This window comes from Scatophagus argus, chromosome 10 (genome assembly GCF_020382885.2).
Source record: "Scatophagus argus isolate fScaArg1 chromosome 10, fScaArg1.pri, whole genome shotgun sequence".
NCBI lineage: Eukaryota > Metazoa > Chordata > Actinopteri > Scatophagidae > Scatophagus > Scatophagus argus.
Window position 1 is genome coordinate 11,515,567 of NC_058502.1, and position 16,649 is coordinate 11,532,215.

The window sequence follows — 16,649 nt, forward strand, 5'->3', positions numbered from 1 at the left end:
AAAAATTATGCAGTTGTTCATAAAAGGTTTAATCAAATAGACATAATTAATGTTTTACCCCAGGAAGTTTGTTGCCTCTCCTAACTTGAAGAAGAAGAAAGTTTTTTCCCCCAATATTCATGTGTTGCTCTGATTAATTACTGAAAAGTAAGTTTATAATGTGATGGATCAGTCATTGTCTCCTGCTCAACTGATTCAGTCTTGTGTCCAGTTTGGCTACTGGATGATGAAGTTTAAACAGTTGCATCGCTCATGCTGGTACATGTTCTTTAAAGCAGGGGCTCTGCTTATTTTTCTTGAAAGTTAATCTTAAATTTCAGAAGTTCCTTCTGACATTAATAGCTTTGCATCTTAACTTTTGTGCTCTGTGTGAAGCCATGTTAATTCAGCAAATTAAAAGCAAAAGCGAATTAAATTACAATTCAAATGATGGTCGCTTTCAAAAATCTGGTTCTAATTTCCCTAAAATTCAGATGAAGTTGTACACATTTTGTAGACTTGGTCCACCTTGTCACATATTAATGGATACCAGCGGATTTCCGTGTCTCATATTTCCAGTTCAGGTGTCTTGTTCGTGTTGTGTAAAAAAACTACACAGCACCTTAGGCTGAGGGGAAAGGAGATGAATTAATAAGATTAATCACTGAAATATTATTGTGTGAGTGATACTGCAAAGCTCGAAGCGTGCGCGTGTGTGGTAACTCGATTACCACAAGCAAAAAAGCAAACTTCACACATCCATATGGCAGCGCCAACAAACACAAAAAGACAGGTTTGGATTTTGCAGGAGAAAATAGATATAGTTGTCATCTTCATTGTATTTGCCATCAGGTGAGTTTTCCAAATGCGCTCACAGTGCACAGCCCACAGCGAGTCTCCCACTGCCAGAGCAGCTGACGGCTTCACATACACAAACACCCACTCGTGAGCATCGTATCACAGGATTCCTGCCCATAGATACATCTCTGACATATATTATATAACATCTGCTGAAATATGTGACTCGTGGCACAGTCGTCCTCTGCAGGCATAGACACCTCTTCTGTTTTGAATACACCAGTGCTGGTCGGTGTAAATAGTCATCATAACAGTCATGATGCGTAACAAAAGATGTCTCTTCTGTTCTCTTTGTGTTTTCCTTATGACATTAGCTATACAACAGTGCGTCGTCCTGCATCGTTTTGGCTTTTTTTAAATGTATCCACTGGTAAAGCGGTCATATCAGATGTTTCTCAGAGGGGATGATTGCGATTGTCCTCATAAAGCTGTTAGATGTTATTAAAATCCCTCCTAGTGAGCGTGATCGCTCGCCGTCTTCCATCTGCTGGATTTTTGACCCGTCGTGGCTGAATCCTCGGCTCAGGATGACTTTATTTTCACAGATGGTTATCCATTCAAAAACAGGACCAACCAAAAGACGTTTTATTCTCATTTCATCGTCATCATATTTGCAGTTTTTTAGTATTATCCACCAGGAACATCTTTTGTTCATCACCCTGTAGCTCAGTGCAGTTTGAAACTGTGGATACAAAACTTGAAACACCAACTTTACTTATTTACACAAACCACTTTTTTTTTTTTTTTTGCTTCATTAAACAATTTCACAAACACAAATTGTATGGTTATTATTACAGTGCGATTGCATAAAATCATTAGTCATCCATATGTCTGCAGACGTATTTTTAATCGTGTCATTCGCAGTTCACTCTCTTCACCACGCAAAGAACAAAGCACAAAATAATTATTTTTTTGTAATGTGTTTACTCACAAAAACAAGAGCTCGAACCAACCAGAACTAACAGAAGACGGCTTAGCATTGAGTGCTGTGCTTTTCAGTCGTTTCCCCAGCTTAAAGAGAAATGCTGCTCCGGGCCAACTCTTTTGTTCACCCATCTTATGATGCTACGGTACATTGTTGAAACTCACTTTACAGACACTCTGAAGACACTACAGATGAGGAGGGTTATACAGCGGTGACTGGTCTAATTTCTGGGTATAAAAAGGTTTTCCCCTTTTTGGTGAATAAATCAGATGTCGGAAAGAAGGCCGTTCAGTACTAAAAGGTGACCTCTTTCAGGTACAAGCATGTGCAGTAATGCATTACGAAGCTATCACTAAAAAGCAGCGCTATTGCCAAAACGCGCAAGCAATAGGTTTGAAAAAGGCAAGTGAATGCAACGTTTTACATTTTGCATGCATTGACTTACATCCCAGTTGTATTGTACATTGATTGCTACATGGACTGGGAAGATTTATTATTTTTTTCCTCTGGTGACAGCAACAGAAAAAAAATTATCTACATCTCAACAGAGAAGAGAGTTTTTGTCACCTCTGGACTGCATCTGACATCAGTATTCAGCACTGTGGGAATGTTTTCAACAGCAGATGATTCTCAAAGTTCAGCTCGGACCCTCGCTTCAGAGCAGGAGTTTAAATGTCTTTGTGCTGCTTCTCTGCACTGCCTTCTGTCTCGTATCCATGCCACGTCTCCATCTTTTGATTATATGGAATATATGAAAAGAGTTTCAAAATGACACATCCACCAATTGAAAAAAGTGACACAGATCCACTACACTTTATAGACACAAGATTCAAACCAAAAATGCCATTGTTTTTTTTTGTTTTTTTTAAGTTATGCAGACTGTAATGGCTGAGGTTGTTGGGAGTTTTCTTGACCTTGGATTCGAAAGTCTGGGCCTGAGAAGGTTTCAAGTGGTTTGAAAGTGAACCATGCGTGTGCCACCATCAGTGTCACTGTGTGTGAAATGCATGTAGAAACAGACAGCTGTGTTCAGACATGGATCACTATCAGAGCACTTGGGGGACAGCTTGTTACACAGTTATTATTACTGCTGCTTTATGACGATCATTGTGACGATTATTACCTCTCAGGGCAACGCACTGACATCAGTTCAGTTTTAGGATTGTGGTTCACACAGGAGCTTTATGGCAATAGGCAGCCGCAAGTCTTCTAACGGCCGTCGGTGTCGAGAACTCATATCAAACACTTAGGTGCTGAATAAATCTCAGTGATACATTTTTAGATCACATAGAAATAAACACACGCATAATGGCCCTCACATGCATACTGCAGAGGCGTGCGTGAGTGTCCATGACACCCAGACACACACACACACACACACACACACACTCTCTCACACTGAAGTTACTCTGCTCTACTACTCTCATACTCTTCAGTTTTTGACACAAGTCCTCTTTTCTGAAGTTGTTTATTCCAGTAATCTCTTCTTCTTCTTCTTCCTTCCAGTGTGGCCTGTCTCCGTGGCTTACTGCTGGTGTTGCTTCAGGCTGAAAACAAAACACAGGAAAGAATTTGTTAGACTTGTTTGGTCTCTGACATAGGCAGATCCGACAAGACAGGGCTCTTTAACCGCAGGGAACATCAGGCGGACTGGGGGAAAGATATTATGTTCCTGCCATGCTTGGTCCCTGGGAAGTAATTTCATTTACCTGTAAATGTATGTCTCATGCCATTCTTAATATAGCACAGATGGCAAGAAGAAATAAAGTCCTCATTTGTGTAGAGACGTGTGCAAAGATGTAATACCGCAACCCTGCATTGCATTTACAGCTTTGCTGCGCTGAAAAGGATTTCCTTTTGCTGGGAATGGCAGCGCAACTGTATGTGAAGCATTAACCAATAATCCTTTTTCACAATCTTCTCATAATTACAGCCGTTGATTATGCCTTCTTTCTGGCTGTTCCCCAAATTAAAACAAAGGTGGAAGATAGGAGCATAAACCCTCATGTTTGAGGTGCAGTAATTACTGTGGATTTTGTCTTTATCTTGAGCTGCTGATTGTTTTTCCCAATGACAGTCCCTGCGACTGCATTCTTTCGCTTTATCACCATGTAACAAAACAACTCGCAAGGCAAACAAGTGACATTTAATGAAATGAAAATAAGGAGATAAGTTGTGTCGAAGCTCACGTCAAGCAACACCTAATTAATTAAAGAAGAGAAATTCATTTGAACGCCCCCATAGGAAAGGGAGATTTAAAGGCAGTAAAGTCTTTTGTAATCCTGCAGCTGATCTTTGCATAGTATAACTGAAATGGCAATGTCGAGTCGGTCTCAGTTATTCAATTGCCTGAGTCTCACACAGAGAGTAATACCTCTTTCATCTCTGCAGCTTTTTGTATAATTGTTTCTCTTGTCAGTTTGACATGCTTTTTCACTTAGTTTCATGGTGCAGTTTTGAAATGTTTTTGCCTCAATGTGACCTTAGCTCTGTCTGCTTTTATTTTATGCTCAGAGAGACAAAAACATAAAGACACATAAAGTGAGAATAGGATGTTTGTCTGTCATACAAGGCCATCGCTCTGAGTCTAAAAGGAAGAAAAGTCCCCCAAATGGGAAAACAAATTCCACTATTTTTGTCACAGTCATTGTTAAAATGCCACTCTTCAGCCGTGCCCTAATTGGAGCATAGTCCCACACACACTGCCAGCACTGAGATGGAGAGAGAGAAATGCACAAGCACCCGAGCTGTCAGCACCTATCCCGGTAATGGCTGTTAAAATGGTGGCCTCCACACCCTGTCTTCTCTGTCAGGACTCATCTAGCGCACTGGACTCTCTGAGGAGTGGTAGGGCACGGCTCTGGTTGCCTGTATTGTTGCTTTGGCAGGGGACAGGTAGCCTGAAGGAGGAAGGGTAACAAGAGGATAGGGGCAAGTCAGTGTGAAGTCAGTGTGGGGCAAAAAGAGGGGTCAAAGACAGAGGGCGAACAGGGCGAGGTCATTCAGGGAGGCAACGGAGTGTTGCATGGCAGATACAAAGAACACACTCCTTGTAAATATTCACTGGAATAAAAGCAAAACCAATGCTCAAAGATATTCAATTTGCAATATTATAAGGGATTAAATCTTAATGTGGATGAGAAAGATCAACGTACGCACTGCAGTTAAAAGTTGGCCTTTGACCTTTTGGATATAAAATATCACTTCATCTGTCATTATTTGACATTTGTTTGAAATTTTGTCAGAAATAGTGTAGAAATTCTTCTGTTATGGCCAAAAATGTGTTTTATCTGCTGACCTTTGGCCACCAGCTCAGCTCATCATTAAGTCCATGAGGATCTTTGTGCCAAATTGGAAGAAATCCGCTCGATGCGTTCCTGAGGTATTGCATTCACAATGTAAAAATGCCTCAAGAGGCCCAAGAAGATGTCTTCAAATCCTTTGTTTAGACCAACTAACAGTGTTCTCTTTACAATAGTGTAAAAGAAACACAGTAGATCTTCACATTTTTACAAGCATGGACAAACAAATGCCAGAAAAGGAAATGCCTCTGGATTTAGCTCTATTGTCACAACGTTCTTCTAAAACATACATTCTGCTGTTATGACTGATCTGTGTCTATAGAAACAAATTGCACAAAGAATCATGGGACATTTCTGTCCAAATATTTTCTATTTTGCATGCATGCTGATATCACACATAGTACTTTTCACATGAACCTGTCAACTAACAGTGTAGCATATCTTCATGCATATTATTATGAGTATTTGTATGCAGTGTCTGAGCAAGGAGGCACAAGGTGAGGAACAGTGGGACGAGGGCAGGACAGGTGACAGAGTCAAGGAAAGAGCAACGCAGGAAGGCAGAGAGTGAGGCGGGGGAAGGGATAAAAAACAGGTCATGGTCTGTGAGGGGTGTGGGGTGGGTGTGGGAGTGTTGTTAATAGACTAATCCAATAATCTCTCCCGCGGCCACACATGTGGGATGTGAGATGTGTGAGGATGAGTATGTGTGAGAGGAAAAGGGCAGAGAGTGTATGTTCGTGGGAAGTGTTTGTGAGGATGTGAAGGTCACCTTGGCACGCTGTGTGTGTGTGTGTGTGTGCATGCCAGGTAAAAGCAGTCCGGCAGTGGCAGTTGCTAAGGGAGCAAAGCTGTGAGTCATGATTCAGACATGACACAACCCCCCCCCTTCACCCTATTAACATCACAGACAGCGACGGTCCAGGCAGGCAGGATATGTGTGTAAACACAACCTGTGTGTTTGTGTGATTTTTGGGCAGAAGGTGTGAGGGAAGACAAGGACAAGTGCTTTTGGGGGGAGGGGGCCTAAGGCATGAATCTCTCTATGTGAGAGCGTGTGTGTATGTGTGTGTATGTTGTGAGAGAGATCTCCAGCATCAGTCCTGAATTAACCTTTTACCTTGCCTCAAGCAGGGAGATGAGACACACACATACATGCAGCGAGCCTGCCCTATTAGCAGGTCGATAGCTCAACCATTTGCATTCAGAGTTATTCTACGCTAAGCTCTGTAATCTCTCACACACTCGCTGCCATCCTCTCTCTCTCTCTCTCTCTGTGCCTTTCCCTCTTGAATGTGCATTAGTTTGTTTTGTAGTTTGTGTCTATGTGTCCTCTGTGATACTGATGCTGAATAATTACCAGGGTGAGTAGGCTAAATGGATTGTTGCTGACCTCATGCCCGTGGGGCCTGTGTTAACGTCAACATCACACACACACAAACACACACACACACACACACACACACACACTCATACCCAAGCACACGCTATGGACATAAACGCACATAAAGGCGGGCCAGAGGTCAGAATTGTATAACGAAAAAGCACCCAGAAAGCAAAGGCCAGACAATCCCAGTGAGCGATGTGAACATGAATAATATTACACGGGTAGTTAAAGCGACGCTGTGTCATTGGTCAGAGATACAACCCTGCTGACAGTTCCTATCAAGTAAACTGTAATCCACTGGTTGCTTTGTTTACTCTAAGTAAAGGCTCTAAGGGGCTAATTAGTGCCCATTCTTGTTTTATTCTGTTTTCTTTATTTTAAAACCTTTTAGTCTGCATAAAAGCCATCGTAGCCTTGAGGATATTCTTTACTTAGACTGTGAGCTCTCTAACAGCATTTTTTTCTGGTTCAAACTACCGGGTACTGTTGATAGCAACAGTCTCAAAACAGACAAAACTGGACCCATACCACAGAGTCCCAATAATAAATCAGTATGCCTGTAATTATTGGCGTAATCTTGGCAGGTATACAAAAAACAAAGGAAGTACATAAATATTTTATAGCCCCAGTGAGGTGCATTTATTAAATATCCTCTAGTCCCTCTGTAATTGCTGCTACTCTCATTTTTAATAATGAATATATTGTTGAGCCTTGCACATGTTCTTGTACAAACTCCTTAATAACCACATTTGAAGGATTCCTACCTTGTTGATCTTTCTATATGTATTTACAAGAAAAGTATTATGTACATCCATTATATAATAAATATTTAAGTGAAGTAAGTGCAGTAACAAGAGGGCAAATAAAACATGTTAACTCACCGGAGCCTTTGCTTCTCTCAGTGCAACAGCACAACATAACACATCCACATGTAGGTCTGTTGTACCTGCGCTGCGTACCATGGAAACTAAACTTAAAAAAAAAAACCTTTCATGAAGTGGTTGCTTCATCCACTTCTGCAAAGACAGACCAAAGATGAAACTTTTAAAACCTGTCCAGAAATTAGCTACTGTTTAAGTGCGGACGTACAGTCACTGCTGTAAACAACCTGCCATCGTCACAACATGTGGCACATTTTAACACAGCTGTAGGGCTCAGCTTCTGTCTGCTGGTCGCCCGAGGCTCATTCTTTCATTTTCACTTTTTAACCATACTGGAGTCGGGATCCATCTAGCTGGTATTTCTGTCTCTGGGCCACCTGAGTGCACTGACTTAATTGCAACATACTGTAAACTGTGAAAAAAAATGCTCTGCCAAGTTTACCTTGTTATATCTCTGCTGTTATCAGTCTGTACAGGTCCAATTACTGCAGCCTGTCTGGAGTGACTGCGTGGCGTCTGCTGCGTTTCAAATGACCCGCAGCTGACTCTGTACGAAGCAGATGCACGATACAGATAAGGAGAACTGGCAGATAGATGCATCCAGCTGTTTAAAGAATAGAGAAATCTGTTGTTGTTTTATGATGACACATTCCTAATGCCAGGCATCTCACACACACACACACACACACGCACACACTCACAGACGTAGATACGCATACACGTTTTTCACGGATATTTCTTCGGTGAGAGCTAATCCCCTGCTGCTGTCAGCCGTGCTTTCGTCTCCTCCGGAAAGCTTCTTACACAAGCCAAAGCTCATCCTGAGTGTGAAAGAACACACACACACAGACACACACACATGACCTACCAAAATACATATACACACAAACAGCACGACTCAAAGTTAGGGTGGAAGATCTCACTTCGCTTTGACAAAGCCCTGTCCACCCTGTAAACAACCCAGCGATATGGACTGAGCTTTTCCACTCACACACTTTTCTACATGTACACACATCTGCGCACATTCACACACAGCTATACACAAAAATAAGATACGCCATAATCAGACAGGTTGTTTTTAAAGGAAGGAAGCTTGGTACGCATGGCGTGTGCTGCAAAAACAAACCAACGCTAATACGTAGACACACACAGTCCTCATTCACGGGCCCTCATGTCCTCTTAATTCTAAACCTGCTCTAGCTTAGAGGAAGTCTGCTCTCATATTTATACTGCAACCAGCGTGTGTGTGTGTGTGTGTGTCTTTACATTACTATGTCAGCAAAAAAGTGATACTTTGCCCAATGTGCTGCACAATAATAAAATGTGACAGGAGCATTATTTGTGATCATATCATGCCCTCATACTGCTCTGTGTGTTGCTGTAGGAAGAGACTTAGCCTGAAGCAGTTTCTGGCACACATTCATGCACCCATATTATGTTTCACCTGAGCGAGTGGGTGAAGGCAGAGAAAGTGAGGTCGATGAGGTGGAACCTTTGGTCTTGTTCTATGTTTCCCAGAGGATCGATATAGAGGTGCAACAGATCCGGCAAGAATTATTTCCCGTACCAGCGTTCACTCTCGCTGAATTCAGACAGCGTGTGCAGTAAGTCTGCAAGGACTCGGGGCTGTCGTGCTGTAAAATCGCTCATGCTCCGAGGGCCCTCTCATGAGCCGCGATTTATGCACACTGTTTGTAAGTCTGCAATCCTGCAGAAGCCGCTAAAAGGAATTACACACAATCCTAAGCACTGTAGCGTTAGACAATTTTTAGACAATCAAATATGAACCACAGATCATCACTTGCCACAGACATGCTTGATCCCCAAGGCTACAAAGTGCTGTCACATTCTCAACAGACTCTATAAAAGTGTCATTATTTAAGATTTGTATTTTTAAAAAGCTAGGAAATTTATTATGTGTTTATTTAGAGTTTTTAGAATAGCTGAAAATTTCACAAACCAGTAATACAAACATCACAGTGAAAAAAAAAAATGGGTTTCAGAATTTTAGGAATTTGCCCCTTTTAAAAATCCAAAAATCTGATGACAATGAAGGAATCTGAGTAAAGAGTTCTTGAGAAATCCTGCGAGACTTTAGCTTGAGCTTTAAATTTCTTTTCCGACAGACCCGCTCCCCTCTCTTTTCAGTCAACCATTTGATAATCTTTTTACCCACAGAGGCATGGTGTGATCCCTTTCCTCATGTTACCTTCCAGAAACTTCACCAAGCACTCCTTGTGCTACAAAATGTCAGTATTAAATCCTCTCCTGTTGACAACCCAGTGAACAATCCTGAGTAAATTTCAATGCTCTGAAATGAGACTCTGCACACCAAACTTCCTCCACTTCAAGCTACTTCCCATAATCTTATGAGGCGGGTGAGATACTTCCTCCTCCTATATCCAGTGACCTGCCAGCATTACCCTTGTAAATCTCCCTGGCACCTCTCTCTCTGTCTGTCTCTCACTGTCCTCTGTCCTTCCACCCTGTCCATCCAAGCCCTGCAGCTGTCAGCCACACTGAGTTCACATCAGTGTACACACTTCATGTTCTTATCTCTCTGCCTCCACTTTTCAGCTCAATTTAAAGAGATTTTTGCTGCAATTTTGTTTTATGCTCTCCTGCACTTTGCACCTACTGTCTCCAGTACATCCTGTTTCTGTCTGTATTACTACATTTCTAAACATCCGCCTGTCTCTTCTTATCAATTTTATCTCCGTCTTTTGCCGTCTCTTTGCGCTTTTTTATTTGTTTTGCCCCCGTCTCAAACCCGATTTGTCTTTCTGTCTCTCTGCATCTCTCTTCCCATCTGTCTCTCTGTATCTGTGGTGCATACTGTCTCTCTTGTGTCTGTCAGTCTTGCTTACCCTCTTTTCCTCTCTCATAAAGATGACTCTTTCAGCGTCTGGCCTCTTTTCCGCTTCCTCGTTTCCGTAAAACTGACAGGAGAGGAGAGTTATGAGCTACCATATTTCCATGACTTACTGCCTCTGTGCAGAGGCATTATACATCTCAACAATCACACTTTTTAAGAGTTTAGCTGACGTTCTTATCTGGGCTGACTCTATTTAGATGTTCTGTATCTTGCTTAGTGGCATGTAGAAGATAATGGCCTTCCTGTCTCATCCCAAAACAAAATAAAACATTTTCTTCCTACTCAACAACATCTTTTCCAAATATAATGATGGCGTTACTTATTGTAATTATCAAACCTTGTCATGAAGTTTTGAGAACTTTCTACCAAAGTGCATCTCTCAAATGTCACATCAGGTAATCTTTCAATTCATTTTTTTAGTGCTTTGATTTCCGTAATCTAAATTCCAGTTAAGTTCTGTTGTACTGCAGCAAATCTCTCTTAAAGGGCAGATGCTACTCTGGAGAAGAGAAAAATAAGCTTGACTTTTGGGTTAACTTTCCCTTCAGTGTTTAGACTGTGCTGTCTTCAGCCCATCTACAGTTTCACCTCACTTCTAGCTTAGCGTCACTCCGATGTCCACAAATCTTGTTTTTCAGTTCCTCGATGTTAACTCATTTGTCATATGTGTCATTAAAGCATCTTAGGAAAACAATCCGCACGCACGCGGATCAATTTATCTTAACAAGTTATTGTAATTAGTTTATTACTGAGTCCCACAAATGATCTTAAATCTGTTGTAAAATCAATTTCTTCAATTCTTTTCTTGTCTTATTTTTTGTCTCTTCCTGTCTTGTGTATTTCAGGATATTGACTCTAATTTCTGGATTGATTTGCACTGGGAACAGGTCATTCTGTCACCCAACTGGCTAAATTTTACAAATATCAACTCCTGAAACTGAGCTGATGGAAGCTTTAGCAGTGCTTAATCACTTGTTTAATTAAGAGTGCTGAAGAGGAGAACAGTATGATGAACTATGAACTAGTTTCCATAAGTGTAGAGCACACTCTGTATAGTCTGCGGAACATACATGATGATTCCTATAATGAATAACAGAAATCTTCTAATGACAAGCAGATAAAATCCTTTGGAATTGACTCATCACCAAAATGAAGTCAGTCCTGTTATTTACTCTCTGTTTTTGTCTTGTCCTCCTTCCCTCTCTGCCTTTCTAGCCCTGTTATTGCTGTTGTTTTTCTCACTACACCCACCACTTACTGTCTAAGAGTTAACTTGTTTGCAGAAGTTTGTTGTGTGCAGCCCAGACAAGTTATGCTCTAGGGTGGATAAATACAGACATTTCAGCTGAATTGCCTCAATTCTCTAAAAAGGGAAAGAAGAATCAGCCCCAACAACAAAGTCACATCCGGAAGCAAACTTTTATCTGACAAACACTTCGTTCATAACACACTTCATTTCCATTGTGTTGCTTTAAATACAAAGAGATGCATTCATGCTCACACACACACACACACACACACACAGACAGAGACCAGGACACTCCACAACACTGCCTATAGCCATGCTTACAGCCGTCTCATGATAAATGCATGAAATGTAACTGTTCCATATCCCACTCTTTTCCTGCTGGCGGATATAATTTCCCTCTCATTGGCTATGAGTACATTCCCAAAAATCAGTAATGAAAATGACCAGACCTCGTTGTGTGATTGTCATTCTATATCATAAATAACCCTGTTTCCGTTACGCTGCCTCAGTCTGCTCCACATCTCTAGTCGCGGCTTTTATGTGCATTATAAATGAATTTCAAACAGTGAATGCCGGTCATGAAATTTCCTTCATCAGATGTTTAAAACTGTAAAGCTCCTACACATCCAGTGCATTTAATGCAAACAGTATGTGTTGTAATTTAGAAGGGCAGCTGCCCAGCGGCGCTATCACACTCTCAGTCTGTACTCGGTGTCATCGTCTGGCTGCAATCTTCTGGTCTGAAGTAACATTAAATGTTTTTCTTTTTTTAAAAAAAGTCTAACAGATTGTGCAGTTGATTGCAGGGCAGATTTCCACCATTTGTAGCTTTGATTAATTTCATATGAATGCACATTGGCAGACGAGGGCAGTGCCAACGTCTGCGGAGTGTGACACTGACATGACGTAGGTGCCTGTACTCTCACACCTCCACACATCTGGCCAGTCATTGCATGAAGTGGGCACAGTGGTCAGATAATAGGTTTTGGAAAATTACACACTGTCTCTCTCTTTTTTTATCCATCCATCCATCCATACTCACTTGTTCTGGTGCTTGGAGCCCTGGAGGTGTGCATGGTACTGCTCGATGGAGTTGAGGACCACACTGCAGACACTGCAGGAGTAACTACTGCGCAGCCCTGGAGAGACACACACAAACACACGCACAAGCACTCAGGTACAGTAGTTACTGTGAGGACACTTTCAGTTTGGTTCATAAAAATCCTTAAAAGCTCTCAACAGCAGCAGTGAGGACGACATGAATAACAATAAAAAAAATTAATCTGACACCAAAAAGATGTTTTATTTTTATACTCTGCAGTGCAGAGTAATTTTCCTAATTAGAGTGCAACTGGAAATAAAGACTTGATTGGACTAATTATTAGCAGAAAGCCAGCTTCATTTTTAGAGCCGCAGATCACTGCCTTCCTCTTTCTAGTGGCTGTGTGTGTGTGTGTGTGTGTGTGTGTGTGTGTGTGTGAAGGTTTTGAAACTTGAACTTCAGCAGAGTGAGAAGAATAAGGACACAAGGGGGTAAGAGTGCAGTGGGTTGTGTATGTGTGTATATGCGTGTGCTTCGTGTGGATGTGCGTGTATGCACATTTGTATTGTATTGGTGAATGCGTGCTCGAGATGGTGGGGCTCAGACACAGATGTGAACTAATTAGAGGGTTTGCAGGTGGTCGAGATGAACACCCAAAAATAGATGGATGAGGATGGAGATACTGACAGAGTGGGGTGTAGAGAGATGGGCGGAGGATTAGGTAGACAGAACGAGTGAAAAGAGAAAATTTCAGGAGAAAAATAAGATGTGAATAAAAATGTGAAAAAGATGGAGACATGGTAAGGATAATGAGTTGCCACACTGCAGCAGTCATGTAAAATGCATGCTGGGGTTTAATGATCACAAAAGAAAACATGACGTGTGTATCCACCTCTAAAAATACGGCCTCTTAAACACGTGGCAGCACTGATATTAAAACCTTCTTTTCTTTCATCGGGGCAGAGGAAACGCTTTGTGTCGACTAGGATGGGCCAATCAGCAGCATGACATAATTGGTTGCGTATTCTTCTGTCAGAGATGCACTGAAGTGCTATTTTTGTTTTCTCACATTTTTGCACTCTGCAGAGCCAACACTGCAGAACTTCTGCTCCTGATCAGAGATGAACAACCTTGAGAAGCTTTGGGATTATTATTTCAAGACAGTTAAGAATAAATAAGCTTAAGGATCCCTTCAGCCTGTCCATGCCCGACCCTTCCTTGTCAGTGCCCCCCCCCCCTTTCATTTTCATATTTTGACGATGAATGTGTAATTCTGGGCAGGGTGACTGAAATTGCATGATGCTTGCTTGTGTGTGGGTGCCCTTTTCCCTGCTGTCATAACTATCCGTGAGATTTATGCGTTGTCTGCGCATTCTATCACCTTTTGACCTTCTGTGGTGGTAATTGGTAAAATGTGTTGGAAGATGAAGTTGTAATATAGTTAGGAGTGGTGGGAGGTCATTTATACTGGGCTAGGGCTGCATAATGTGGCATATCTACTCCCCATTGTCTCAGAGTCGCTCCGTCTGTTTCAGGGGTGATTAAGGACAAGCAGTCATTTATAAGAAAGCCAAGACTGAATTAGTTTCCCAGAGTAAGCACTGTCTTGACTTAAGTGTTAATATCTTGCATCTATTAGGAGCTAATAACTAAATCTGTGTGTGAAGGAGGGAAAAAAAGAGAGATAGTGCATCCTCTTCTGCCAAAATGTCATTACTCCTGTTAATGAAAAGGCTATTAATTGGAGAGGAGATAATTTGGAAAAGAAAGCAATGATAAGTCTCTTCTGCTTCCCTCTCTCTTGCCTGTAATTCTATACTGCCACAAGGATTACACAAAGAGGTCTTTTCTTGTATACACGATTAACTGTTTGATGTGTGTGTGTGTATGTGTGCGTACGCGCACACACACACACACACACACACAAAGGCAGCTTCCCTGCTTTTAGTCTGATTGATGTCGTCTCCCCACTGCCTGACCAAGTAGCACTGATGCACAGTGTGCTGCAGTGTGTGTCTGTGCCAGAAAATATCCTTTTGAACAGGCTCGCATCAACTTACACGTGGTTACATGCACACACACTGTGTTTTGGTTGGTTAAAGCAGTTCTGGCATAAGACGACACTGTTCCCCAATCCATGTTAATTACATGCATGGAAAGTGTGTATGCGATGCAAGTGACAGCATGCAGCGCAGGGTTGTGAATTGGGTATTTGGGGGGGGGGAATGGCGGTTGTGAGCTTGAGCAGTATTTGTGAGGGTGTTCTAAGCCTTGTTAATTACACACAAAGATATGCCCGGGAGAGAGAAAAGAGGGGGTGAGATGAGCTCAGGCAGTGGGTGTGGAGCTGTTTGTGGCTGTCGTTTAATGCAGAGTCTTGTGGCATTGCTGGCACCCCTGGTATGGAGACGCATAAATGCATGTCAAAAATGTAATGAGAGAGAAAATTATGTTCTTTTCGAGGGTCTTGTTGCAAGAAAATTCAACATCTTCCTGCAGTTTCCGAGTCTTGATATGTATTAACTCAGTTAGCCTCAGTTCAAATAAACATTAATGACCCATTTGGAATGTGGTGTGCATGGCTCATTCCATTAGGAAACTGCCAAACTAACTCTAGGGCTTCTTTTACTTTTGAGTCTCACATGGTTTGCAGGTAGTGGTCAGATGGCACACTCTGGTGTTGCATGAGCATGTTTGATTAAATTGTGATGCATGGGGAGGAAATGAGCCTGAAGCATTCTGTGTAACAACCATATATTGCATATAGATAATTTCATGGTAGTTTCATCTAGTTTCCACTTCCTTCCTGTGGGATGACTCCGACTGGGAATCCCACTGCAAGGTATTCATTTATAATTTTCTTCACCATGGAGCCAGGATAATAGTTTACAGAGCTCTTACTACCACAGAGCCTTTGTGCTGTGGCACACCATTAGTTTACCATGTGCTTTGCAAGATTAAAAAGGAACTGGATCCAAAAAGAAGCCCATTGAGATGCAATCAAACCAACCGTCTGCAGCAAAGGCTTGACAGTACGTCTCACAGGAATATAGCAGAAATACCATAGCAGAGAGGGGTTGAGCATCGTGTAAAAGTCAGATAGAATCCAAGAGGAATTTCTCTAAGCAACAAACTTTGAAGGACTTATTGGAAGACTAATTATTTTTGCAGTGAATGTGACGGTAATTGGAAAGACCATCTGTTTTAGACAAAGAATTCTAATGCAAACTATCCCGCTGAACTACTGCCTTTAAATATATAGGCCAGATTCTTTTACCTTTTTGCGCTCAAAAAAACACATTATTTTGTTTGTTCTCTGTCTCGTCTTAACCAAGTCATGGTTCTTAAAGGTAGTATATAAGAATTTATTCATCTTCATATTGATCTCTTCGAACGTGTTTGGTGTTAGTGCGAACATGATACCTGAGTTTCAAGAAACCTTAGAATACCTTATTTTGCGAAATATAAACATGTTTTATATTACATCATTGTGAAAGCAGTAATAATTTTGGGACCCTTAGAGCCACCATAAACAAGGTGTAAACACAAATACACATAAAACATTGTCCTTGAAACATTGGTATTAATTTGGATTTATTTGGATTTATTTTATTTTATCTCCTGACTAGTTTATGTTCAAAACTCCCGAGAGAAATATCTGACTCTTTAGCCACTAAATACTCCACAAGGTAGCCGCTAACTTTGTCTGCTGCTTGCTGCTGAGCTGGTAGCATCCAGTGGGATTGGCAGAGCTCTTTTGCTGCAAACAGCTGCTTGCTGCTGCTGGGAGAAAAAAAAAACAAAACAAAACAAAACAGCCCAAATGAGAGCGGTGAGATGGAAGCAAAACACTAAAGTTAAACCACAACAATGAACTGTCACCCCTGGCACATTACACACAGTCACTGGAATCTTTGTTGACATAAACATATTGATACTTTTGTCTGTCGGAAGGTTTTTTTGAATTAAATAAGGAAATGTCTGATCAAAAAAAGGAAAGTAAACAAGCCTCAGAATTTGCTTTATCCCTTTGGATACTTGATGTTAAATGTTTCAGCCCGTATACATGATATGGTGTGATCCCCAGACCCAGTTCATGTGGTGGTGCTACATGCCTACTGTATATCTTATTGATGTGGGCATGTATGTAA

At 41.4% G+C, this 16,649-nt stretch overlaps 1 protein-coding gene across 3 annotated transcripts in view; it reads right to left on the reverse strand.

The window, feature by feature from the left end:
• Window positions 1-898: 898 nt before the first annotated feature.
• The window catches only part of zgc:171482 (zinc finger protein), a 43,945-nt gene continuing 28,194 nt past the window's right edge, over window positions 899-16,649 (reverse strand). For 2 of the 3 annotated variants that reach the window (XM_046401533.1, XM_046401535.1), the window contains 3 exons: window positions 12,499-12,595; window positions 10,200-10,271; window positions 899-3,309 (listed from right to left, as the gene is read on the reverse strand). In XM_046401533.1, coding sequence (XP_046257489.1) covers window positions 10,214-10,271; window positions 12,499-12,595 — 155 coding nt within the window. In that variant the 3' untranslated portion in view covers window positions 899-3,309; window positions 10,200-10,213. The remainder of the gene's footprint in view (window positions 3,310-10,199; window positions 10,272-12,498; window positions 12,596-16,649) is intronic. The other variant, XM_046401534.1, reaches the window with a different exon arrangement.